Raw genomic sequence first — 26,800 nt, 5'->3', positions numbered from 1 at the left:
CTCGGGCGTGGGTAGTGACCCAAGGGCCTGGGTGGGAGCCAGGGCTGACAGTGAAGACAGAAGCTTAGGGGAGTGGAGCCTCCGGAGCCAGGAACACCACGAGGCTGCACATAGTTCCAGAACGGGAGGAAGCCCACAGTTCAGGTAGGTTGCTGGGGAAGAAATTGGGGCAGCCCCAAGAGCATGGCAGGATAGCAGTTTCCATTAATAGGGAGGAAAAAAAAAAAGGCCAAGCAAAAATTCGTGGGCCTCAGTTTGCCTCCTGGATAAGGACAAGGGAGGGCCCTTTCCTTCCAGGTACGAGAGCAGGACCCCGACAGGGAGGCCTGTGATAGCCACAGGCTGAATTGTCCTTGTTCCCTGCAAGGGCCCCTTCTCAGCAAGCTACAGCGGAGGCCTGCCGTGGGCGAAGGGCCCAGAAGCAGGGGGTATCCTCAGACAGACACCGTGGACAGGGAAGGAACAGCAAGGAGGTTTGGACCCTACCTCGGTCATCATACCCAATTCCTGCCTTTCTGTTGACTTAACGGACAGCGGGAGTTTGGAATTGAGGGGACAGAGGTTCTGACAGAAAAGCTGAGGTTTAGAAGACCGAATGGCTTTGAGTAGTTTGGTGAGCTCGGTTTGTTCGAGGAGCAGCTCAGGATACAACAAAGACATCAAATGGAACTTACCTTTCTCTTTGAGGTGCTGCTGGGATACCCCTGCCCCCCTCAGCTGTTCATGGCTCTCTGCTCAAGGGTCAGGGACCAAGCAGAAGTGGGCAGTTTTGAATCAGACATGAACTGGTTACCATTCCTTGTCTTAGAAGGGGGAATTTATCATCTGGTTGGAGGCTGGGCATTCTGCAGACCACTTAGCAAGCCCTTCATCCAGTTTATTTATCAAATGCCCACTCTATGCCAGGTACTGTGATGGAAAGTAAGATACGCTTCTCTATCAAGGCATCGGCATGTATTAGTATGTTCTTAATTTCACATCTCTGTTGCATTTTATATAGCAACCCTTTATCGTAAGGGTCCTGACCATTTTATGGAGGAGGGCCATCACTCCCGTGACATTAGGTCCGATACTCACTCAGGGAGCAGCTCCTGCCATACCTTATCCTCCTGCCCTGGGCAGGTTTCTTCCTAGCATCTATCATGATCGGACAGAAAGACATTTGTCTATTTGCTTAATATCTGTCTTCCCCATTAGATGATAAGCTCCATGGCAGTGGGGGTGCTTTTGACAGTGATGCGCTTGAATCCCCCAAGGCCGAGAACAGTGCCTAGAACAGAGCAAGCACTAAACTCAGAGCTGATGAATGAAAGACTTGCCTCTCTCTAGAAAACTACTTCTCACCTCGAGGTCCAAGAGTATATTTCCCACCCCCCAAGAGTATAAATATTAAATAAATCCCCTGTTTTTATTCTGACTATTCTTTTTTATTTATTTATTTTAAATAAATTTATTTATTTATTTGACACAGAGAGAGAGTGTGTGCTCACAAGCAGGGGGAGTGGTAGGGCAGAGGCAGAGGGAGAAGCAGACTCCCCGCCGAGCAGGGAGCCCGAGGCGGGGCTCGATCCCAGGACCCTGGGATCATGACCTGAGCCAAAGGCAGATGCTTAACCGACTGAGCCACCCAGGTGCCCCATGACTATTCTTTTTTAATACAAAAGCAAAAGATGTTGCTTTGGGGATTGTAGATGGTATAGTCTGGGGTTAAGATCTGGGCTACAGAAAAGCCATAATCGCCCATGACCTGAATTCCAGGTCCTTCATCAGCCGGCATCACTTAAGGTCAGCCTTTCAAACTAGCAAAGGTCTCTCTATCTGTATTTTTCCTCAGAATTTGGGGCATTTTCCAGAAAGTGCTGTCAGTCTTGCATTTGGAGTTATAGCCACCAAACTACGGACTCATTCTTTCCCTTTTAATTGCAGCACACTTAACTGTTTGCTAAATGCCTGTTGCTGGGGTATAGTGGGACGATCAATATTATCCCTGTGCTCAGTGAGCTTTGGTTCCTTTGGGGGGGGCTCAGACACCTCCATGACCAAAAGGCCATGTTCAGCAAGTCTCCTATGAACTATGTGGGCCTCTGCTTGAACACAGAGGAAGGAGCACTCATTTGGGGGCTTTAGGTATCAGGGAAGGCTTCCTGGAGGAAGTAGCATACGAACGAGACTTCAAAAAGCAGAGAGGAAGGTAGGCTGGCCAGGCTTAGGGAGCAGCTGTAGTAAAGGGCAGTGGGAGTCAATAAGAGGCCCAGAGAGGAAAGAAACGGTTTGGGAGACACGGTGGAGGGTCTGGTTGGACCCAGATCGGTGAACTGTAGGAAGTAGACTGTAGAAGTGGGATGGAGTTGCTTTGGGAGGGCCTTGAATGCTAGGCTTTGTAGTTTGTATGTTATCACAAAGGCAGCTGGATGCTGAAACAAGTCTTGGAGCCAGGGATGCTCTGTACACAGAGGGATTTTAGAAAGGTTATTCTGATGGCTGTGTCATCTGCTGGGCTGGACCAAGAAGAAATTCAAGGGAGAGAAGCTTGGGAAGGGAAGGACAGAGAGATAGGAGACTCTGAACTGGGGAGATCCAGGAGGGAAATACTGGGAAAATGGATTTTTAGACAGTATATGATGGGAGGGTCTTTTCAGTTTGGTGACCTCAGGAGTGAAATGAAAGCTGGGGAAGGGATAATGAAGGGTGACTTGAGGAGGCTCTTGTGCTTTAATAACTAGGGGAGTGATGACATCATTGCCAGAAACATGAAATTCATTTCAGAAATTTCAAATGGGGCAAAAGGAGGATTTATTTGGGGTGCAGACACGAGATGGGGTGGTGGTGACACATCTGGCGGATATATCCAGGAGGCCATTAGTAACCAGCCAGCCTTTGGGAGTCCCTTGGCCAGCCTGGGTACAGGAGATCTAGGCCCCTAAAGATCAGCAGAAAATACTGGCCTAAAAGATATGGAGAGACTAGGCTGAATCAGACCTTTGATTATGAGGTCTCTGCTCGCCTGATTTAACAGAGGGTTCCATGGACCCCATCTCCTTGGAATTGTGTGTTCCATGCCAGCTTTTGTGTGTGATGTGGCTGGAGTCCTGCATACTCATTAGCTAGAATTTACATTAGTGTCCAAGAGGTCAACCGCCCTCCCCCACAACTGCCAGAAACTGGCCACTGTTTCCTGAGTCTCTGAGAGCATGGCAGGGAAGGTGGGGTGCTTGTGCATACTCTCAGGGACTGTGATATTGACCCCTTTGGCTTGATCCATGCCTCAGGAAAACCCTACTGAAGAGTTCGCGGAGGCAGAGGGTGGAGCAACCTCACTCATTATTTTTATGTTCACAAAGCCAATTTTGTAACTTCTGTTCCCCTTAGAGGCTGCTTTCAGTCTTCACTTCCCCTGGATGCGCATACTGGAAGCAGGGAGTGGGGCAAAGGTTGTTCACTAACTTGGGAGAAAGTGCAACAATGCAGAGGAAGGAGACCAGTCAAGGGCTTTGCTATTATTGAGAGACTTGCCAGGCAAAGCCCATTCATTAAGATGGAGCCAATGCACGGAGCCCTGACAGACACCAGTTCTGGGTCCAGACTAGGTAGGAGGGGTGGTGGCCTGCAAGATGACGCCAACATTCTCTGCAGGGCCTGGCCTGCCATTAAGTGACTCAGTGTATTTCCCAGGACTTCAGCCAGGAGGCGGGGACTGGAGTTGCAGACTTTGTTTTTTCCTCTGGGGTAGGACTGCTGGGTCTTGGCAGGAGGTGAACAGGAAGGCCTCCCTGCCTAATTACCTCTCTGCCTATGATCTCATCGGTCAGAGCACGGCTTCCGGCCAGGGAAGCAGAGCCCCAGATCCTGAAAGAGCTTCCGCAGTGTTCCCGAGGTTACTGGGCTTGGACAAAGTCCTGCTTGGGTTTAAATTCCAGTTCCTCGGGGGACCTCAGTTTTGCAATATATATATATACTCGATGTAATCCGGTGCTTGTGAGGACTGAGGGAGTTAATTTATTTAACGCATTTGGCACAGTGCTCTAGTCCAATAAATGGTAGTTATTATGAATAGACCCCCTAATTGAGTGGCAGTATAGGAGTGGTTAATAGTGTGGTTTCTGGAATTAAACAATCCAGACTAGCTGGGTTTGGATCTTGAGTCCTCTTTTTTTCTAGTTGATTGACCTTGGGCAATGTCATTTTGCTGACTCTCGGTTTCCTCATTGGGAAAATGGGAATTTTAACAGCACCTATTTCACAGGGTCGTTGTGTGGATTAAATTATGCAAACCAAGCCTTTCTCATAACTGCCAGTGCATACACATGGCACAACAAAAGGGCACTACTCTTCCTGTCATTATCATGAACTTTTCAACCCTCTATCTTTCAGAGTCTAGCTCAAGGTACCATCCTTCCTGCAAACCCTATTCATCAAGTCTCCCAATTTTTATTGATTTTGACACCTCTTACGATCATTCTTGCATTGTTCCCATTTAGGTCCATTTCCTCAAAAACATAACTGGACCTCAACCTCACCTCTCTTTCACCTTGAGGCCTGTCTTTCACATGATTATCATGTCCAAAAAACCCACAGCTCCAATCCTGAGAGCACTGACGTCAGAGATAATTACACTGCACATTATGCAGTAAAAGTTCCTAGAGTTGCTTTTTAAAACAGCTCAGTTCAAGTTTCCGCTCCCCAAGCAGTTGCTCAACCTCATCTCTCCCCTTTCTTTTTTTTAAATTTAAAAATTTTTTTTAAAAAAAGATCTTATTTACTTATTTGACAGAGAGAGACACAGCAAGAGAGGGGGCACAAGCAGGGGGAGCGGGAGAGGGAGAAGCTGGCTTCCCGAACAGGTGCAGGGAGCCCGATGTGGAGCTCGATGTGGGGCTCGATCTCAGGACTCTGGGATCATGACCTGAGCGAAGGCAGACGCCTTACGCCGCCCTCATCTCTCCGCTTTCTGAGCTGAGCGCCCCTCAGCCCTCTTCCCTCTCAAGTCCCCTACGATGCCAGGCTTCAGGGGCCCCGGGGGGATACACCCACAAATAAATATACGCTTAGATATGCAAAATACGTAAGTGGATGTATTTGTATTCCCCTCAACGATCAACGAGTGTTTGAGCGCCCACTTTGCGTCCAAGCTCCCTGCTGGGATGAGAAAGACCTAGGAGGGTCCAGATATTCTGCGGGGTGCTCCGGGGTGCGCTCCGAGGTGAGATCGGAGCCGAGAGTCTTGTTACGAACGCCCTGAGACACAGACCCTCGAAGAACATCGGTGGCTGAAAGACCGGGAGGCCAAGGGGTGTCACCCCCGCCCCCCTCGGGGGCGTCACTTCCTCAAACCGCTCAGAGTTTTCGGGGGAACCGCGAGGCCCGGGGGCGCCTGCGCAGAGGCCGCCGCCACCCTGACGTCAGCGCGCTGGGCCCGGCCCGCCCCCGCCCCCGCCCCCCGCGTGACGCCATCCCCGCCGCAGCCCCGCCCCGGCCGCGCGCGCTGGCGCGCATGCGCCGGGGCCCGCCCCCGTGCGTCACAGAATGGCCTCGGACACCCAGGCGGCCCCTGACGTGTCTGGGAGGAGCCGGGCGCCGAGGTGTGCGGAGCGGAGCAGTGGGCTGCGGAGGGGAGCGGAGCTGAGCGGCTGGGCGGGCCTGGCCAGGCCAGCGGAGCGGAGACGTCGGTCGAGCGGCGGCGAACATGCGCTTTTGACACATTGGAGGTGAGCAGGCGGTGCGGGGCCGCTCTCAAGGGGGCCGGGCCGGGTGGCGGCGCCGAGGCCTGGCCCCCGGGAGCCCGCCCGGCCCGCGGGTCGGGTGCGACGCCGGGCCGGGCCCGGCCTGGACTCTGGGGGCGGCCAGTCCGGGGCCACTGTTCCAACCGCTCTAACTGCCTCCCCCCGACCCCTGCCCGCCCTGGTCCGAGGTGTGGCCCACGGCAGGACGGGGGGCTGCGGGAGGGGAGCGAGCCCCGAGGCCGGGGCTAGGGGTGCGCGGACGCAGGCCGGGACGTGGCAGCGCGGGCCGGGGCGCTGGTTTGCAGCGGCGCGCCCAGCCCTCCCCCGCCTCCCTCCGAGCGCCCTCGGCGGGCCGGGCTCTCGGCCGGCTCGGGTTCCTAGCTCTCGGGGCCTCTCCCCGCTGGGGGCGGCAGCGGAAGCGCCCCACGTCGGGCTCCGGTGGCACCCCCGTGACTCCCCGCCCCTCCTGGAGTTCGCAAAAGTGTCCCCAGACGGGTTCGGGTTGCCTGTGCTCGCCTTTTTTTTTTTTTTTCTTTGCTGGTAACCTTTTAAGTTTTGCCGAGGCGGTGAGGGTTCTTTCGGTGCTGATAATTACATTCCAATTCTGCAGCGCCTTGACGCATTTCAGAACACCCCTTGCGGTCTCTTGAACCTCCTCACCCTGTGGTTGTGCCTGTTTCTATTACCTCCATTTGATGGATGGGCAAATTGAGCCCGGGTGTGGTGGTGGGGGGGGGGGAGTAGTTTGGATTCTACCAGTTGGTGAATGGGTTCGTTTGGATCAGAATTTACGTCTCTAGCCTCGAAATTACGGTGTCTGTGTGTGTGTGTGATATTTATACCCTTCTTGGCTAGAAAGCACAGCAGAAAATTTGATTTGCCGAAAATAGGCCAGAAGCTAGTAGAAAGAAGATGCATTCGAATATTTTTGAGCAGACTCACCTGGGATAAGAACTGCTACTCGGTCGTAAAGAAAATCTTACTCTGAAACGTTCATGGGTCGCTGGCTAATTGTTCTGTCAGATAAATTGTGTTGCTCTTACTCACTTCTGAAATAGGGTAATGGCTTTGCTAAATCATGAGGTGTGGTACATGCAGCATTAAATCATGGGTTGAAGAGGAGTAAAGGGGAGCGGAGGAAGATACCTCTTCTGAATTTTTATTAAAACTAATTTAAAATTGAGAGATTATCAGTAACAAAGAAAACCTTGGGCTGGCCCTGGTTAGAAGCTGACCTAGTCCACGTAGCAGTTGCTAAATCTTACCAAGCTGTTCTTTTTCAGTTCAGTGTAGACTCGTTAAATAAATTAAACTTGGATAAGGGACATTAAAAAATAAGTGGAAACTTCAGTAAAAGCTTAGATCTGGCTTTCATGTCATCTGCAAAACTTATTTTTATTCTCATTTTAAATCATGCTGAGATAAATGTGGTTACTAAAGCTTAAAATGACTTCTGACATAAGTTCCTGATCACTTCGTAAGGTAGAAGAAGGAATTTGATGGTCAGGGCTGAAAGGGAGATGGTATTTGTGATCAACTTTGAAAAGGAAAAAAATTCTGTAAATGTCACCTTTAGGAGAAGTAGATGATTTTGGTTCAAAGGCACGTATCTCCTACAGTGAGTGCCAGAACTCTCTCAATCTCAGTCGATACTACAACTATTAATAGGATGGCAATATCATAGGAGATGGATTTTCTTACCCTTGCACAAAAAGTAGCTTGTGGGCAAGTATAGCATTTTGGACAGGCTGTTTTACACCCAAATGAATTGATTTGTTAGTTGCTGACCATCTGAAGGTCACATACAGTATGATAATGCCCCATGTAGAAGTTGTACTTTTGAGATCCGTGCTCCCGTCTGTATGAGACATGGTTTGAGGGAAGAGTAGCAGGGGAGAGTACATAATTTCTGCTTTCATTTCAGCCTCATAAGATTATCGATGTATCATTAAAGCTTTTTAAAAAAATTTTTTTAGCAGTGAATTTTTCCATATTGGCTAACTTTCTATAGCCTTAATATCTCTAGTTACATAGTTTCAGATAACGCATTGAACACATCCTCCCACTGTAACCTGAAGCAAACAGAACAGACTGTCTTTACAGCCCGGAGAAGATCTTTTGAATATCTGCAGTGGTAGCAAATTTTGGTCATTTGTAAAAATTCTGATTTTTGGAAAGAGTATTTCTGACAAATAAAATCAGAGTGATAAAGCTGGATGATATCAATCAGGATGCGGTAAAAATGAGGTGTGACCACAAAGTAATAACTTTTTTTTAAGTTTTTAATCTGGCTCTTCAAGGCTATTTCCAAAAGAGGTTTTAAAAAATGTTTTCAAGAATGGTGGTATCACTGGACTATGCTTCTGGAAGAGATTAAGGAATCATTTGTATGTTACAAATTCTGGAGCACATTTTGTGGTCATACTTCAGAGGTTCACTACTGAATTAATTTTTTTTTTCCACAATTTAATAAAATTTATGCTGCATTTACTGTGTACCAGGCTCTGTACTAAGTACTTTACAGATATTCCCCTAATCTTCATAACAGCCCTATTTTAATTTTTATCCCCGTTGTGCAGGTGAGGAAGGGGGGCGCACAGAGAGGTTGAGTAACTTGCCCAAGGTCATCCGGCTAGTGAATAGAGAGGAGTCTGGCCCCAGGGTCTGAGCTCTCCACTACTGTGCCATGTTGCTCCTACCCCTTGTTCCCAGGTTAAATGTTTTTAATTGGTTCTTTCTGGAAAAGATGATGGTCATTTTAGTAAAAGGTTTCAGTTGTAGATTATACTGTTTGAGGGGCCGATAAAAGTAGCCTGTTAATTGGAAAAATTGGAGTCAACATTCAGTTCGCATAAGATTCAGCAAGAAAATAGGAGATGCACGTGTGAAATAAAAAACACATATTCAAGTAATTTTGCCAGGGTTATTTGGCACTGAACTAAATAGTTGGATAGGGAGGACACAAGAGATAGAGCTAGATATTGAAAACGTTTTGCAGGAAAGTCTATTTATAACCCGAGTCATCAGGGAATACTGATGGAAACACTGGTGATTGTGTTAAGAATATGACCCTGTTTAGGCAACAAAAATGAAGGATAAATGGATGCTTTATAGTACACCCAGAAGTGTAAACAGTTAGATTCCTTAGGGAATACTACTTAGCTAAGTGCTCTTCAATGTCATAACTACTTATAAGTCTTCTGATAACTGAATAAAGGGCCAAAGTCAGCAGAGCAGCCTCACCCAGAAAAGTTTCACATTGAGCATGTGAATGATAACATTTTTAGATTAAAAACCGTGGAGCCAATCCTTCTACGAATAGAGTTTGTAGAAGGATTGGCTCCGTGTTAAAATACATTCAAATAATGTTAGATGCAAGGATAGCATCTAATAGTCATTATGAACTTCCGTAAGGATTCTGGCCCGTGGACCACACAATCCACCACTAGCAGTTGCTGCCTAGTAACAGGAAGAGTACTGAAAACTTTAAAAGTATCCTCCCCGTGAATAAAATGTTGATATACTGAAGAGGCATCAGTCACCCAGTTCCAGAAAGGCACATATGTAATCTAGAGAAGGTCCAAAGCATGACAGTGACATAGTTAAGGGACCAAGATGGCTGCCAGGTGACTGTAAGCTACAAAGACAAGAAATATTCACTTTGAAAAGACCAAGGCTGAGATGTATTATCATCAGAGTACAAAATTTTTAGAAAGGCTTAAAAAATAGTACAAACCCGTGCACCAAATCCTAGAACCTTACAGAGGAGCAGCGCACTAAAGTTATGGCAAATTTAAGGCCAAAAACAGGAGAATCACTGATGGCTATAAAATATGGAACTTGTCTCAAATGCATAAAGTAATATAAAATCAGCAAAATAAGTATTTTAGATTTGAGATATTTAATTTAAAGATGTATGTAAAGGTCAGGACCTTCTTATCCTGTTTTCGTTTCTTTGGAGTTTTCACTTGCTGTTTTTCAAGATTTTATTTTTAAGTAATCTCTACCCCCAACATGGGGCTTGAACTCACGACCCCGAGATCAAGAGTCACACACTCCCCTGACTGAGCCAGCCAGGTGCCCCCACTTGTTTTTTTTTTTTTTCTTATTGACACAAGAGTGATGCGCTTTCATCACAACCTCATGTATCCAGCTTTCCAGACTGTTAAACGGGACTCCTCCTCTTCCCTGGAGCCGTCCATATGGCTGAGGGTGGGGACTTCTCTTCCTTGCAGTCCTAAGTTGGAGCCACTGTTTCTTCCACCCTGTGCTGTCCGGTCTTGGTTTTCTCTGCCTTCTGTAACTGTCTCAGGAAGTGTGTGGGAGGTCACCCTCCTGAGTTCTTGCAGGAGGAAAAAAATTCTCTCATTTGTCTGCATTACCTGTTTCCTCTCAGTTCAGTAGGTGCTAGGATTTTCTTATTCATGCTCCTGGGTTTTCTCATTTGTCTGGTGGTTCTTGGTTGTCCGTTTATATTTAAGACCAAAGGGCTGGACAGTGATTATTTTAGGTAGCACGTGTGTGGTGGGGTCTCCAAGGCTCTCCCCAGTGAGTCCCATTCGCTCCCTATTCTTTGGGGTGGAGCCTGTATCGAGCTTTTTAAGTGACTGTGAATGGGGCTTGGCGTGCGTCAGACTGGTAATTTTGTCTAGCCGAGAATGATGGGTTTTAGAATCCTGGTTTAATACGTGGTGGTGCACTGTAAGGTAGAAATAAACTACCCACAAGTTTTTTTGCTTACGCCATTTCTGAAATAGGAATTTAGATCTTAATAAAGGAAAGCAGTACTTTGGAAAGTAAAGAGGGAATAATGAGTGAAAGGTCATAAGTCATTTCAAACATTTGTTGAATTTCTACCGTGTTCCGTGTTTCTGGTGATACAGAGGGATTTATAAATAAGACACTGGTCCTGCCTTCAAGGAACTAGCTGGAGAGACTGAGCCTTTTATTTTTCTATAAATATTTCTTATTTGAGCTAGAGTAAGTAGCAAACTTTGCTTCTTGTGTCCCTGTGATCTTCGTAACATTTTGTAAAGCCCTAATTTACTGGATTGTGTATCAAAAACTGAGTATTTGAGCTGCTCATTGATATGTGGTTGCCAGTATTGAAACAATGAGTGCCTCTATCCAAATTTGAGGACCCGTGCCCATGAGTTTCTTTAGGGCTGGATTCATAGATTTCAGATGTAACCAACATTTTTATTTATTTTTTTGGGCGTTTTTGAGAAAGACCTTATGGAGAGCATTCAAGGGACATAGTGATGGTTGCCTCACCTTGAGATGCCTCTCTGTGCTGTGATTAAATCCTCATCTGGATTGTTAATATGAAATCTGCCCCTTCCCTCAAGGAGACTGAGGCAGGAACTCTCAAGAGTTACTGAAACCACATGGTGATGCCTTCAAGGGTTTTGGATATTCTTTTGAAATACAAATACTTATGCTGGACCAGCCTCATCCTCACTGACATCTTACTACACACTGTGGCTATAAATAGGATTACCCCTACCGCTGGGGAAATGGAATGGGAATTGGGAACTTTGATGAAGGGATAGGATTGTAAGATTGATCCGTAATATTTAGTAGTTAGTACACAGACTTGAAGAAACCTGTCATCTGGTCCAGACTCTCATCATATGAGAAAACGGAGACCTTGAGAGGTTAAGCAGATGGCTTAAGGAGTTGAATGGCAGAATCGGAACCCTAGAGCCCAGTCTGGGCAGGACTCCCCCCTCTGTGAGGTTTACATTTTCCTGTGCTGTGGGCCCTGAGGGCATGTCCAAGAGTAGAGTGATACAGCAAGGAGTGTGCTAGTGGAGGGCTGATGGCATTGGAGGAGGGCCCGCCTGAGGCACTAAGTACTCGTCCAGTACTTAACAACGTCTGACACGTAGCAGCTGCTCAGTAAATGCTCGAAAGCTTTAATACTTTCTCTGGGCCAAGTGTTACGCTTGGTGCCATGAAGGGGTGCAAAGCAGGTCAAGATTCCATCTCTTTTCAAAGAACTCTTAGTCTGATTGGTAATTGCAGATAATTGGAAGATTGACTGACATGCCAAAAGTCAGAGAAGGTGGTGTGGTCAGGAAAGACTCGGCTGAAACAGAACACGGCAGTCAGCTTCAAACAAAGTGTATCAAGTTATACTTTAATATTATTCAGCGAGAAATCACTCTCGTACCTCTGTGGCATACTCACCCTGAAGCAGGAGTTTCCGGTCTGTGACTTCTTGCTCAGCCTTTATGAGTGGATTGTGCTGTTTGAACTCTGGGTTTCTGTTAATTTACTTTTAAAGCTGGTCTTTCGTTCTTGCTGCCCGGTATGGATTAGGTTGGTTCAATTTTGGTTTAGTTTAGTTTAGCTAATACTATTGAGTATCTGCTGTTGTGCAGACACTGTGCTGGGTTGGAATAAGAATAATACACAGCCTAACGGGGACACAGGTTTCAGGCAAATGCATTACTGTGTGGTGAGTCTATTCAGGAAAGCAAGTGTGGGGTATAGTGATAGGCAAGAGTGTAGGAGATTTCAGTGCTGTCTGGGTTAGGGCAGGAAAGGCTTTCCTGGAAAAGATGACAGCTAGGTTTTGAAGGACAAGTTGGAGCTTTCCAAATGCACAAGGAAGGGAGAGCCATTCCAGGTAGAGGAAACATCCAGACCTGAAGCAGAATGTCGTGTTAAGACAGTTTTAAACAGTATTGCTGGAATATAAAGTGGGGTGCTTCAGGAGGGCATTGTACAACGGAGGCTAGGCAGACGTCTCGCTCTAGGTATGAATGTAGAGTGAGCCCAGTGTCCTTGTTATTTCATATTCTGGCCAGCCAGTTGGGGTTTTTACGTGCTCAGTCCAAATGTGAGGTCATAGATATTCCAATCCCCGCCCCCAGTGCTTTGGGAGAGCAACCAAGATGAGAGGACACTGAAGTTGGGGATTAGTGAATTTACGGAGGAAGCTTGGGACTTAAGATAATTAAGTTTTCACAAATCGTAAATTATTAAGAATGTACCTGATTTGCTAGTGTGGTCACCTGGCATGAAATGTTTCTGATAGGTCTTTTGAAGCAATTGTACAGCAGGGAAGGACGTGCAGTAGGAGCATCAGCTCGAACAATAAACTTGTTTCTGTCACCAGATTCCCAGAAAACCGGCTGGCTGTAACCCAGCTGCTGGGGCCCGGGGTGCAGGATGATTCTGTGGTGCCAGTTCACTTGGAACCTAGTGCCTCCATCCAAAGTACCTCATGTGCCTTTATACCCGAGCACTTTGGGGTTTTCCTGTCCTGATGTCATCCACGGTACAGGTGGGCCCTGAGGTTGGGGCAGTAAAGTGATTTATGTACCCGGTTATTCATTCTCAGAATCTGTCATCTTTAACTCCCTCCAGGATGCTGATTTAATATCCCAGATTTTGTACTTTTATTTAGATTGCTGTGTTCTCTATTTGTTTTTTTAATTTTTTTATTTCATATGGTATATTTCATTTTTAATAGCCGTCATTGGTTGATTGATTGATTGTAAGCTCTCCGCCCAGTGTGGAGCTTGACCTCACAACCCCAAGGTTAAGAGTTGCACTTGCCGCTGACGGAGACAGCCAGGTTGCCCCTGTTCTCTATTTAACTTAAAAATGTCTTTAATATTTCACAGGCTTTCTTGATCATGGATGGTGAAGATATACCAGATTTTTCGAGTTTAAAGGAGGAAACTGCTTACTGGAAAGAACTTTCTTTGAAGTATAAACAAAGGTAATATTGAAAAGCATCCTGAAAATAGGGGAGGATATTTGGAATATACCAACTCTAGCGTATGTAATATTTTATTATTTATTTGTTTACCTCTTATGGAAGCTGGGATTCTGGAAATAGTCCTAGCATTGCTGTATTTAAATACTATGAAAATGCCATAAATCTTTATTACTCAAATTATTAAAACAGTAAGAAAACTTCACATTTGTGATTTCTTCTGGTAGTTTACCTCCTTTTATGCTTATTGCGTTTGGCCATCCTTGGCCTGCTGTGTGCGCCCTGATTCTGCCTCCTTGTGTGGTCTTTGGAGATTCCGATAAGCTGTGTAGGGCACGCACAGCCGACTCTAGTTCTCTCCAGGCCAGTGTTGTCAGTGTCGGGGGGCGAGAAGAGTTTCAGGGGTTAATGGAGCATTTTATAAGGTCTCAGTTATTTTAAGTAGTTGGGGAAACTTTTACATAATAACCTTTGAGCACCAAAATTTGTCTTAGATTTCTTTTTAAAACATGCTCTAACATACACACACGTTTTCCTGCTTTGTTTTACAGAGCTTGTTAAGTCTTATCAAACCTTTTATCACTGTTTCATTGTTGTTGAAGGTCGTTATTGTGCCAGTGGATCTAGAACGGGTCTGTCTGTGGCAGGGGTTTTCTCAATCTTTTTGTGCCATAGATGCCTTAATAGGCTGGGGAAACCTTCTGGACCCCTTCTCAGAATAACACGTTTAAATGCATAAAATTAAATAATAGAGGGCCTCCTGGGCGGCTTAGTCGGTTAAGTGTCCCACTCTTGGTTTCGGCTCAGGTCATGATCAGGGTCCTGGAATTGAGCCCTTCATTGGGCTCCATGCTCAGCGGGGAGTCTGCTTGGGATTCTCTCTCCCTCTTTCTCTGCTCCTCTCCACCCCCACTGCATGCGCTCTCTCTTTCTCTCTCAAATAGATAAAACTCTTAAAAAAAAATAGAATTACAAAGGAAAGCAACTGTATTGAAAAACACTTATCTAAACATTAAACTACTTTGTGGCATACTATATGTGCTTCTTTATTTACACCTTAAATAAGAAAGATCGAGCGGTGAGCGTATGAAATGTGTCCTTTTGGGCCTTTTTAAAAATTTTTTTTATTTTTTAAAGATTTTATTTATTTGACAGAGAAAGACAAAGCAAGAGAAGGAACCACAAGCAGGGGGAGTGGGAGAGGGAGAAGCAGGCTTCCCGCCGAGCAGGGAGCTCGATGTGGGGCTCGGTCCCAGAACCCAGGATCATGACCTGAGCTGAAAGCAGACGCTTAACTGACTGAGCCACTCAGGCGCCCCCCCCCCCCCCCGTTTTGGGCCTTTTAACTCACTTTCACTGAACCCCCAATATAGATTAAGAGCTGCAGAACAGATTGTTGTGTAGCATACTTTATGGTAGTGCCAGCATTCAGGCAAAATTATTGAACGGATAGGTAATCCTCTTCAAGCTGACCCTGTGATTCCTGCTCTAACTCTTATTTCCCACTTTGTCTCTGATCAGCTTCCAGGAAGCTCGGGATGAGCTAGTTGAATTCCAGGAGGGAAGCAGAGAATTGGAAGCAGAGCTGGAGGCACAGTTAGTCCAGGCTGAACAAAGAAACAGAGACTTGCAAGCTGATAACCAAAGGCTGAAGTATGAAGTGGAAGCGCTGAAGGTAACTCTGGAAGTAGGAGCTAGTGTCTGATGTGCTGGCTTATATTAAAATGAGAAATAGAATTATTTTAGGTGGAACGGAAGAGCAATAGGCAACAGAAAAATAGAAAAGGCTTAAAGTGAATTTTTGAAATAAACTTCTCTTTCATGCAACCAAGGGAAAGGTGGTTTAGGAGTTCACTTAGAAACTCTGTAGCTGGCAGTTTTTCAGCTGTACTGTTCCTGTATATATTGTAATTCCTGTCGTTATCAAAAGCTGCCTGATTTGACAGATTGCCTCATTCCACGGTACTTTAAAATTCTGTATGTATGAACTACACATTTGTTTCATTATTGTTTATAGTCTCTTTAGTTTTGAAGTTTAGTTGGGGTTAAAAAAAATTCCTTTTTAAAAAGTTATTTCCAGGAGTAAAAAAAATCAACCCCTTTTGTTGCTGTTCAGTGCCTGCCTGAGCCAAGTGCTTGGGGCGTTTTGGTGCCTGCGGAGAGTGTGGTTTGGGGAAGGCGGGGAAGGCAGGTGAGAGTGAGGGAGTTGGAGCTCAGTGATGGTCTCCCTGTTTGTGCTCCCCCTGGGCCGCCTTTAGCCTGAGAACGCAGAGGAGCTCCTCCCACTACGTGTGGGGTCTCGGAGGCAACAGTTTCACTAGTTTACTTCTCTTCAGAGAGATCGTTATTAGATTCTGAGAGGAGAGTGGTTGACTCTCTAAATTTATGAGTTAAGGTACTTGGAATGAATGTGTGTGTGTGTGGTTTTTTTTTTTTTTTTTTTTTTTAAATATCAGGAGGAGGAGAAGGCTTACTGCTACTCCCTTCCGCTCAGGCGGTGGGTGAACTCCTTGGACCTCCCCCAGCTCCATACCTTGGGTTCCTTCCTGTATATCAATAACACACTCTCCTTCCTATACCCACGCGTTCAGGAGAAACTAGAACATCAGTATGCACAGAGCTACAAGCAGGTGTCAGTATTGGAGGATGATTTAAGTCAGACTCGGGCCATTAAGGAGCAGCTGCATAAGTACGTGAGAGAGCTGGAGCAGGCCAACGATGACCTGGAGCGCGCGAAAAGGTAAATGAAGGGCGCGCATTTTGTAGACTCAGTGAGGAAAATCTGGGTCTTGTAGGCTCAGCCTGTCACCTGGATCTTAGTCCCAGAACATCTTCTTTCAGAGTTTCAGTCCCCCCCCGGAACGCATCACATCGGCGCTAACCCCACATCCTTAGCTCCCCAGATCAAGCCCTTCCAGGGTTTTCTTCCCCTCTGTCCTTTCCCCCACTTTGGGTCCCCTGGTTGCTGCCGTGGGTCTTCCTCTGGAGCACGTGTCCTCCATCTCCCTGCCTTTCCCTCCGTGTCCTCAGCCCCACATCTCCTACCTGAAGTCTGCAGTTTCTTCCTCGCCGATCCGTCTTTACATCCCCACCCCTCTTCGTTCTTTTCGGCTTTAACACGAACTGATGAGATTTTCTCAGAATACTGCTTCCCTGGTGACGGTGCGGCCTGGCCTAGAGCGGTTTGCTGTTACTGTTGCTGAGCTTCTCTGTGATTATAATTAGTTGTTTCTTAACCGTTCCCAACTGAATTCCTGTTACTTTACAGTTATTCATACGAGTGACTCTTTAATGCCTGACTTGATGGTAGAGTTGAGGATACCTGGGGTGTGACAGATATGGACATTTCACACGAGAAATACTCTGGTGAAGAGCGTGTACCGGGGCTCCGGGGCGTCGACGATGGAGCCGCTACACGCCCTGGGGGAATTGGGGAAGTTGGCTGGGATTGAAGCTGAGAGAGCTGGAGCAGGCCAAGGATGACCTGGAGTCGGCCAGGTGTAGAGGGAGAGGCAGGAAGGCTTGGGGGGTAGGAATATTTCACTTTGACTGAAGTGCATAGAGACAGTGTAGCTGAACAGGATGAGACTGGAAGGTGGTGGCGGCCAGGTTGGGGCGAACCTTGCATGCTCTGTTTGAAAGCCATTCTGGAGGCGATGAGGGGCTCTTTAAGAATTTTTTAAACAAAGGAGTAACATCAGATTTTGAGTTGAAAGGATAATACTGAGGAATTAGAAATAGGGGGGAGGACCATTTAGGAGTGATTCAGGTGATGGATGAAGAATTAAGCCAGGGCAGGAGGTTGGGGGAGAGCAGATGGGATTGAGAGACAATTTGACACTTGATAGGACTTGATAAAATTTGGCCAGGGCATTAAGAGTTCGAGCTTGAGGTTAGGGAATGTTATTTCTGTAGCAGGTAGCACATAGTGGGCGGGGGGCCCATAGTAGGTGCATGTTACCGTTTGTTGAATAAATGAGTAAGATGAGAATGCAGGAGGAGTTGGCAGAGACCTGGGACTTTGTGTTTTAAACAAATTCTTAATTCTCAATGTACTCTAAAATTGTTGTAAAGTTTTCTTCCTGAAAATGTGTAAACTTGATTGTTCTGTGTTTAAAATCCAGGGGTGAGATCCAGTGTGTAATAAATGGCCTTCCTTTTAAGGAACTGTAGTGAATTTTGGTGGGAATTTAAGAGAATATATTGAATGGCCCAAACTAATAGCAGAGATACTAAATGTCACCAGAGGTCAGAAGGGACTGAGGTCATTCTCTTTCAGCTGGGCCTGGCTCTCTAGGTCAAGAAATGGCATGAGAGAAACTGATAGTTTCCTATTGTATTAGCTCTTTGCATGCTATTATTTAATTCATGGACTCCGATTTTTTTTTTTTTTTTTTTTTTTTTAGGGCAACAATAGTTTCACTGGAAGACTTTGAACAAAGGCTAAATCAGGCCATTGAACGCAATGCATTTTTAGAAAGTGAACTTGACGAAAAGGAGTCTTTGTTGGTGTCTGTCCAGCGGTTAAAGGATGAAGCAAGAGGTAAAACTGACAACTGAACGTTTATCCTCTACCTTACTCTCCCTAAGCCCAAGGTCTAAGCTAGCTTCATTTATATACTTTTGAAGCCACGTACATTTATATTCTTTTGTCAGGCACTACACTAAGTGCTTTTAGTCTCTTAATGCCTACAGTGTCAACTTGAAGAGGTAGGTAGCATTATTCCCATTTTATAGGTCAGAAAACTGAGGCAGGGAGAGTTTGAGTTTTGTCCAAAATCTTGGAACTTTTCAGTTGGGGGATGCCTGGGTGGCTCAGTCGGTGAAGCGTCTGCCTTCGGCTCAGGTCATGATCTCAAGGTCCTGGGATCGACCCCTGCATCAGGCTCCCTGCTTTGTGAGGAGCCTGCTTCTCCCTCTCCTGCTGCTGCTTCCCCCCGACTCATGCCCTCTCTCTCTCTCTCTCCTCTCCTCCGTCCCCCCGTCTCAAATTAAAAAAAAAAAAAACCTTTTCAGTTGGGATTCAGACCCTGGTCTGTTTTCCAAAACCTTAACTCTGCTACCAGTGTGCATGTCCTGCTTGGTTTAAGTTTTTTCCTTTTTGCTTCTATGTAAATGATTTTGTGTTAGGCATATAATAACACTGCCTATGTGCACATATTATAGAGACCATTTTCTTTATAATATTCTGTATTCTATCATGTACTAAAAAAGGAGGGAGGAAGAATTTTATTTTTATTTTTATTTTTTTAAAGATTTATTAGCACAAGCAGGGAGAGCAGTAGGCAGAGGGAGAGGGAGAAGCAGGCTCCCCACAGGGCAGGGAGCCTGATGCAGGGGTCGATCCCAGGACCCTGAGATCGTGACCTGAGCCGAGGGCAGATGCTTTACCGACTGAGCCACCCAGGCGCTCCGGAAAGAAGAATTTGAAAGGAAAGTATATGATCACTATGTGCATACAGCAGTCTAACTCCCCTCCCCCTCCTCTAGCCCCTGGAAACACCGTTCTCCTTTCTGTGTTTATGAATCTGATGACTCTGGGAACCTCATATACGTGGAGCTGTACAGTATTTGTCCTTTTGTGACTGGCTCATTTTAACTTCATGTAATGTCCTCGAAGTTCATCCATGTGGTAGCAGGGGTCAGAATGTCCTTCCTGTTTAAGGCTGAATAAGATCACATTATATGCACGTACCTCATTTTCTTTATCCATTTATCCATGGGTAGACATTTGGGTATATACCCAGAAATGGGATAACTTTGTATCCCTTTTTAACATGAGTGTTCTGTAAGGCAGTTGTGTAACTGGAAAAGAAAATGTTAATTTTGGCTTAAAAATTCAGTATTTGAAAGCAAGAAAAAAATTGCAACTATTTTGAATACTTCCTTTCTAAAACAAAATAGTGCATTCTGATAATTAATAAAAAATACCAACCCATTTAAAATTACAAAAATGTACTTCATTGATTTTGCAGTAATCCCCAAAGTACATCATTTCAAAATAAAAGCAAATGAGTTGAAAAGAATATTTATTTTTGTGTCATATAGGCTCACTGCGAGTTCTTTTGGACTCTGCCCTATTTTTTTTTTTTTTAACATACGAGCATAGTTAACTTTTCTCTTACGTAAGAGCATTTGTATCAGTCCTTGTATTTTTAAATTATTCTCAAACATCATTTAGACAGTAGGGTTGTCATTTATATACCCCGAGAAATAAAAAGTGTTACATAGGAAACAGTTTTTGAGAAATCGTAATTTAGGCAGAACGTCTTTATGGCATTCCACAGGTGACTTTGCTGGCTGGATTTGCTTCCTCGGGTGAGTTTTATTGCCTGTGCCCCATTTTGCAGATTTAAGACAAGAACTGGCAGTTCGGGAACGACAACAGGAAGTTACCAGAAAGTCGGCCCCCAGTTCTCCGACCCTCGATTGTGAAAAGATGGACTCCGCGGTGCAGGCGTCACTTTCTTTGCCAGCCACCCCTGTTGGCAAGGGCACGGAGAACAGTTTTCCTTCACCAAAAGGTTTGCCATGTCTTTGCTTTCTGAACCATTTCTTTCTTTCTGTAGATTACCCAACCGGGGAGGGTAGGCTGGGGGAGGGGGGCGAGGCGCCCGTAAGTGGTGGTTTCAGTATAAAGTCGTGGAGGCCCCGTGCTCTGTGAGGCGGGGGAGGCGGTTGGTTTCGGGGGTCACTCCCACCCGGGGAGCAGGGCCACCGTGTGAAGTGAGCGGCTCAGTCCGTTGCGATGTTAAAAAGTTAAAAGTTAAAGGTTTTCAGGCAAAGTCGATCTTTTGATGCTAGCAGCAGTCCACTCTCATGCCGGAAAAGCGAAAAAGAGAAAAGGGAGGGGTCTGGCTGCCATCTTACCCCTGAGAGCCGACTGCTGTCAACCCTGACTCTCCCCGCCGCGTGTGCTTGTTTGTGTTTGCACACACCTCCTTGTTACACCCACGTCGGGTGGCACCTGTAAATACGGTTTCTTTTTAAAGATTTTATGTATTTATTTGACAGACAGAGCGAGAAAGGGAACACAAGCAGGGGGAGTGGGAGAGGGAGAAGCAGGCTCCCCGCTGAGCAGGGAGCCCGATGCGGGGCTCGATCCCAGGACCCCGGGACCATGACTTGAGCCGAAGGCAGACGCTTAACCACTGAGCCACCCAGGCGCCCCGTAAAGACGATTTCTTTCTCTTGCCTCTGTGAAGCGATCATGGAGGACTGGCCGCCTTCACACGCAGACCGTGCCGAGCCGGGTGGAGCTGCCATTCAGACTCGTGTAAGACTGGCTCAGGCGGACACGGCAGTCCTCTTACACGCCCCCTTGGCTGCCGTTTTCAGAGGTGACATTTGGAGTCACCGATGACTAGTACATAGAGAATGTTCTTTTGTCGTCAGCAGAGGTGTTTTTTAAAAATCTAGATAAGCAGAAAAACCGCTTAGCAGCCACTGCGTAAAAGTTTCGAATGGAACCCCTTAGCTCTTTATTCGGATTTATTTCATTTTTGCAGCTTAGAGATAGTTAAGCGACTCCCACTCCTCCATACTTTTTTCTTCCCAAAACGAAGCTGCTCCTTCCCCTCTCTTTTTTAAGTAAAGGATTTTATCTTCCAGACTGGTAGGAGAAGGTTTCTGTCTGGGCAGTTAGTGATGTAGGCGCTCTGTGCCTGTGCCCCCCAGTCCCGTAGCCAGTAGCCACATATGACTATTTACATCTTTATTAACGTAAGTAAGTTAAAACTTAAAATTCAGTTTCTCAGTCGTATTAGCCGTGTGTCAGGTGCTCAGTAGCTCTTGAATCGATAACTCATCCTTCGCCCGGTTATAAGGTGAAATTCGGTGAGAAGTATGAAAATGCTGTATAGTCAGAGGTGGTGTTTTTGTACTCGGGCTGAGTTTGCTGCTGAGGACCTAGAGCAGGCCAGGGTATAGACGATAGCAGCCGTCGGAAACCCTCACTGCCTGTGGTTTAGAACGGCTACTTGGGCATTTGAGGATGGCAGAATTAGTACCATTTGAGAATTAACAAAGGTTTGCTTTTAGGTACTAGTTAGAATTCTGCAGTTAAGTTCTGAAAATTTGTTAGCTGAGCACGAATCAGAATATAGTCTGGAGCTTCAGTCGAGGTTAATACCCAGGGAGGTGCACATCCTGTAATAGCTCATTAGAGTTTTAATTCAGGGACTTGGCTGCAGCGAGCTGGGCGAGTTCAGTGGGACACAGAGCTTGCTTACTCTGGCACAGGATTAAGACATGTCAACCCGAGGCAGGAATATTTGTCCAGGTAGACAGTGTTTTAGACTGGAACTGATGGCATGAACTTTCACTAACCTGAAAGCAGTTGTGTGACAAAGACGTCAGCACAGACCTAACGAGAAGCAGGAGACGAAAGAAATCCGTGCAAGACTGAAGGGCTGAGCTCTGTGAAGCGGTCTGTGTTTAATTGCATCTTATTGGTAACAGCGGCTGTTTCCGAAAAGCATTTAAGACAACTCACCATTAAAGCACAGATTTCATAATTTGAGAGGAATAGGGAAAAACGAGATTTGGAAATCCCTGCCGAGACAAGTACAGCAGTTTATTTATATCCTGTCGAGCGCTTGTTCTATGCCCCGCATTATTCTAGATGCCGGGAGTCTCCTGGTGAATAAGGCAAAGTCCCTCCCTTCAGTGACATGATATTCTGGAGGCCAAGGACAGTCTGAACACCAGCAACAAAGCATTTACATACTGATTAGCGCTCTGTAGAAAGCTGCTAAAAGAATAACAGCTAACATTTATTGAGTACTTACTATGTGCTAGGTATTTAAAAAGTGTATTAACTAATTTAAACTTCACAACAGACTTTATAAGTGCTGTTATCAGCCCTCTTCTACATACAGGCCGCTTACTAAAGCTCACACATTTACTAAAGGGATTTGCTTCTAGCAGTTTAGCTCAAGAGCTCGTAATCATCTGGTATATTATCTCAAAAATTGAAAAAGTGTGCATGACTGAAAACCTTTGCTGAGGGGCATGCAAGATGATGTGAATATCACACTGGCTAACCCTGGTTCTGAATGGGAAGCCTGTTGCAGTAGCCATTGTCCCCAAATCAGTCAGCAATTTAAATTTCTAATAAAAATCAAAATAGAGTTTTTTAAGTTGGCAAGTTTTAAAGTTACTCCGAAGAATAAATGTGCCAAGAAAAGCTTGAATTAGGTTAATAACAAGACGCTTTCTCCTTCAGGATACCACAGTATATTTTAACATTGTAATAATGAGGGCGCCTGGGTGGCTCAGTCGTTAAGCGTCTGCCTTTGGCTCAGGTCATGATCCCGGGGTCCTGGGATCGAGCCCCGTGTCCAGCTCCCTGCGTCCAGCTCCCTGCTCGGCAGGAAGCCTGCTTCTCCCTCTCCCACTCCCCCTGCTTGTGTTCCCTTTCTCGCTGTGTCTCTGTCAAATAAATAAAATAAAAAATCTTATAAAACAAAACAAAAACAAACATAATGAAAGCAATATTTCTGGTGTATACAGGCTAATAAATTTAAGGGAACTAAAATATATAGGAAATTCAGTATATGTAAAGTGCCATTTCAGATGAGATGAGTCTTCATGACATGGTATTAGTACAACTGGCTATCCATTTGGATGAAAAAAATTTAGATATTTGATGAATTAAATGATCTAAATGTAAAAAAAAAATTTAGGGAAACATTAGGAGGAAATAAGAGCAACATTTTGTAATATTGAGGTGAGGAAGCCAAAACTTCCCCCACCAAAACAGAAAGTTTGAAAGACAAATGTCACCCTGAGAAATACAAGATCTAGGAGAGAAAGGGTGAATATCTGTAGTGTTTAGTGCCCTTACCCATTGATTAAAGGAGAGACAACCCAGTAGACAAAGTGCAGAGGAGAAACATGATTTCCAGAAGAGATTCAAATGTCTAGTTATTAAGGAAACAAAAGAGAAAACAAAATGACTATCAAATTGACCAAAAAAAAAAAAAAAAGATAACGTCTAATATTATTGAGGGCACAGCGATACAGATTGCTGACATCAGCACAAGCTTATCAGCATTTTGGCAGGATCTCTTCAAGGTGAAAAAAAGGGGCATATCCTCTGATCCAGCGGTTCTATTTTTAGGAATCTTCTCTGGAAATACTTGTCTAGGTGTTTTAAAGGTATGTGTCCTTTTAGCATTGTTCATGATGTAAAATTATGTACAGTCTCAATACCCATCAGTTGAAGGAGACAATTCAACATATTTATTGTGTCTCCACTTTATGGCTTACGTTCCTAGTTTGGAATACTGTGTTGATTTGTCATTGAGTGTATCCTGCTCAGTGACAGCCGACAACAAAAGGGAAAGACACCTGCAAGTGTAATCACTCGCCTGTTCTTTCTCTCCAGCTATACCAAACGGTTTTGGTGCCAGTCCACTAACTCCTTCCGCTAGGATATCAGCACTCAACATCGTGGGGGATCTCTTACGGAAAGTAGGTGTAAGTATTCTATTATTTAGCCCTAGGTACGTCAGCTGCCACGGTGTTGAATTCTGCATTTGGAGCGCGGGAGGGAGAAAGGGCTCCTTCCTTTCTGGTAAAGGCTGTGATGAGGCAGAGAGGCAGGACCACCCTGTGAGTGACCAGCCGAGACTGCTCCAGATAAACGGGCTCGGGCTCGGGCTCCCTGGGGCCTCTGCAGGAGGCCCCGTGCACTGCGCTCTTGAGATCCTCCGGGGCTGGCTTCGGTTTCCCCTTGGCCGTTTCTGCAGCGCGACTCCTCCGTCTTCTCCTAAGATAACTGTTCTCTGGCCGGCTCTGTGCTTTGTACCGCTCTCGGATCGTGTTCTTGCCGCGGCCCGCCCTCCCTGTGGCCCCCCCCCCCCCAGCTTTCTCCCCAGAGGACTGCAGCACCGGCCCTCAGGCAGGACTTTGCGCTCTGAGTCCACGCCTGTCTCCCTGCTCGTGGCCACTTCACCTTCTGTGCTGTCTCCTTGGCTCTAACCTTGGCTTCCAGAACAGTTGGGCTATTGAGATATTACACTTGTTTTTCTGCTTAGTCAGCTTTTTGCTTGAATACCTACTCTTTGACCTTATCAACAGTAGGACTCTTTGGGTGACACGAGTGAAAGCCATCTCTTGCTTTCCTTTCTTTCCTGCTCATTGGCGATCCCACAGATGGCTTCCTCTGTCAGTGCTGACTCATGGTCTTTTTGGCCGTGGAGGAGACCAGCAGTCGGGATCAGTCCAGCAGTCGGAGCTCCCCTTCTCTGAATCTGGATCGCAGGAAACAGATAACTGGGTGGATTTATGCCACTGTGAAGTTAGCATCTCGTGCGTGGGTTCTCTTTCTTGTTTCCCTGGGCAACTTTTATCTCTCCTCTCAGTAATCTACCCCTGAAACCGCCCGCTCTCCACCGCCCCTTCACTTACTTGTTTGTGAGACACATTTTCTAACAAAAGCAGAAATTGCATTATACTTTACATAATGAACAAATGGGAGGCCTTTTCTGGCTTACAAAATTACTTTCTGACCATCAGATTAATTCCAAGTGTGAGTTTTAACATTGCTATAAAAAGCAACATGCACAGATTATTTCACACAGTCCGTAAGTAATTTTCACTCCTAACATAACCGTTTTTTAAAATCCTGTTTGTTGTAAGAGTTGTGGTATTTGGCTCCATAACTCAAAATACTGTGCTTATTTTTTGATGTCTTACCAACTTTAAGCAAAAAGATGAGGAATTTAACTCCCACCCTCCCACTTTTTAATTTTCTGTTCTTTTGGTAATTTTTCAAACTTGAAATGGCATGCTTAAACCTCTGTTTCTGAATTTACTAGACTGTATCTCAGCTCCCTGTTGTATGTGTGTGTCTTTCTCTCTGTCCCATCTCGAACTCTCCATTAGTTGGTTCTGAGAATTGAAAATTAGCAGCTTCTACAGTTTTCTGCCCATGTGTGGATTGTAGGCTGCAGAATCATAGAGGAGGGGCTGGGCTCCTGGGTCGTTTTATCTCTGCCACTCAACAGATGTTTCAGGCCTTTTTTTTTTTTTTTTTTTTATCATTTACTCAATCATACCAAGTGTTTTCATTTTTGTATTACAGGAGCTGACTTGCATGCTTTTTCCTTTTTCTGGCGTTGTTACTTATCTTTTTCTTGGGGGTAGAAGAAACCTGTCCTTCCTTGGCTACGTCTCGTGTCTGTAGCCTCTTATTTGGCGCCCTCTGTGCCGGTGTTCTGAGGGGCACTGCCCCATTTCTCTTCCTGGGTTACCTGCGCCTGGGCTTCCCGTCCACAGCTTTCTCTGGTCCTTGTTTAGCTTATGACGTTATGTAATTTATTCAGAAATGGTGCAGAAAGGTGACCTTGGGAGCCCTCGTACGGTTTGTCCATCCGGCTGACCGTCCGCCTTCCCGAGATGTCATCGGGACTCCGGGTCTGCAGTTATCTGCCAGCCCCCGTGTGCTCTTAGGAGTGTTTCCCTTTCTACTTCTTCGTCCTCCTTTGTCCATGGACTTGAACTGGAGGCTCCAGCCCCACCTCTGCCTCCTCTTCCACTGAGAAATAAGGCCATCTGATTTCCACTTGTTTGTTCTTCTCTCTGACTCCTATTATTACTCTCCCAATGGTACCTCTGTTTGTAGCCATTCTTCCTCCTTATGTCAGTGGTCCAAGGGTCATGTTCCTGCCCCCGGCTAATTTTGTCCCTCTGTGCCTTGGGTCTCATCCCTTCCAGCCCTCTTGTCGATGTCTCCTGTATTTTCAGCCTTTTACTGTATTTTAGTGTTTATACATAATCTTTATGGATTACGCATGATGTATTATATGTTGTATGTAATGTTTGTGTATTACATATTATATAATTTTTTTAGTCTTAAAAAAAAGTAAAAGCAGCTACTCTTTTACCCTACATCTGTCTTTAGCCGTCTTCCTCTTTCTCTCTACCCATCACAGCAAGCTTTCTGAAAGCCTGTCTCCATTTATTGTTGGCCTTTTTTTCTGCGTACCCAGCTCCCCAGACATCCTGGTCTGGACTCTGTTCCCTGCTTACTCCACCAGAATTGCTCATCCATGAGCTCAGCACCGTCAAACCCAGTGGATGCTGTTCTGCCCTACTTTTACGTGGAACGTTCAACACCGACTTTTTTTTTTTAATGCTCTCTTTCCTTTGCTTCTCTGGTGCGGTGTCAGGTCCCCTTCCCGCCTTCCTGCCCATTCCCCTTTGTCATCTTGTTGGGTCTTCGTCTGCCCCACCCTTCCAGGGTTGATTTTATGCAGAATTCTGTCCCTGAATTCCTGATCTTATCACTCACAGCCCTGACTTTGTCTGCTACCTGCTGTGAAATCTTCCAAGTCCTCGT

General features: G+C 45.6%; 1 protein-coding gene across 3 annotated transcripts in view; it reads left to right on the top strand.

Annotated features, from left to right (window-relative positions):
• Positions 1 to 26,800, top strand: part of NDEL1 (nudE neurodevelopment protein 1 like 1) — a 44,075-nt gene that overhangs the window by 9,178 nt on the left and 8,097 nt on the right. The window contains exons 1-7 of one of the 3 annotated variants that reach the window (XM_028124838.2): positions 5,548 to 5,705; positions 13,358 to 13,455; positions 14,974 to 15,127; positions 16,044 to 16,192; positions 17,859 to 17,995; positions 19,803 to 19,976; positions 23,843 to 23,934. In XM_028124838.2, coding sequence (XP_027980639.1) covers positions 13,370 to 13,455; positions 14,974 to 15,127; positions 16,044 to 16,192; positions 17,859 to 17,995; positions 19,803 to 19,976; positions 23,843 to 23,934 — 792 coding nt within the window. In that variant the 5' untranslated portion in view covers positions 5,548 to 5,705; positions 13,358 to 13,369. Of the gene's footprint in view, positions 1 to 5,547; positions 5,706 to 13,357; positions 13,456 to 14,973; positions 15,128 to 16,043; positions 16,193 to 17,858; positions 17,996 to 19,802; positions 19,977 to 23,842; positions 23,935 to 26,800 lie in introns of those variants that run through there. The other 2 variants (XM_028124836.2, XM_028124837.2) reach the window with 2 other exon arrangements.

This window comes from Eumetopias jubatus, unplaced genomic scaffold, assembly GCF_037043125.1.
Source record: "Eumetopias jubatus isolate StellerSeaLion01/CBP00866 unplaced genomic scaffold, mEumJub1_p1.0 scaffold_10, whole genome shotgun sequence".
In the NCBI taxonomy this organism is placed as follows: domain Eukaryota; kingdom Metazoa; phylum Chordata; class Mammalia; order Carnivora; family Otariidae; genus Eumetopias; species Eumetopias jubatus.
This window is presented reverse-complemented; position numbering and strand designations above follow the sequence as displayed.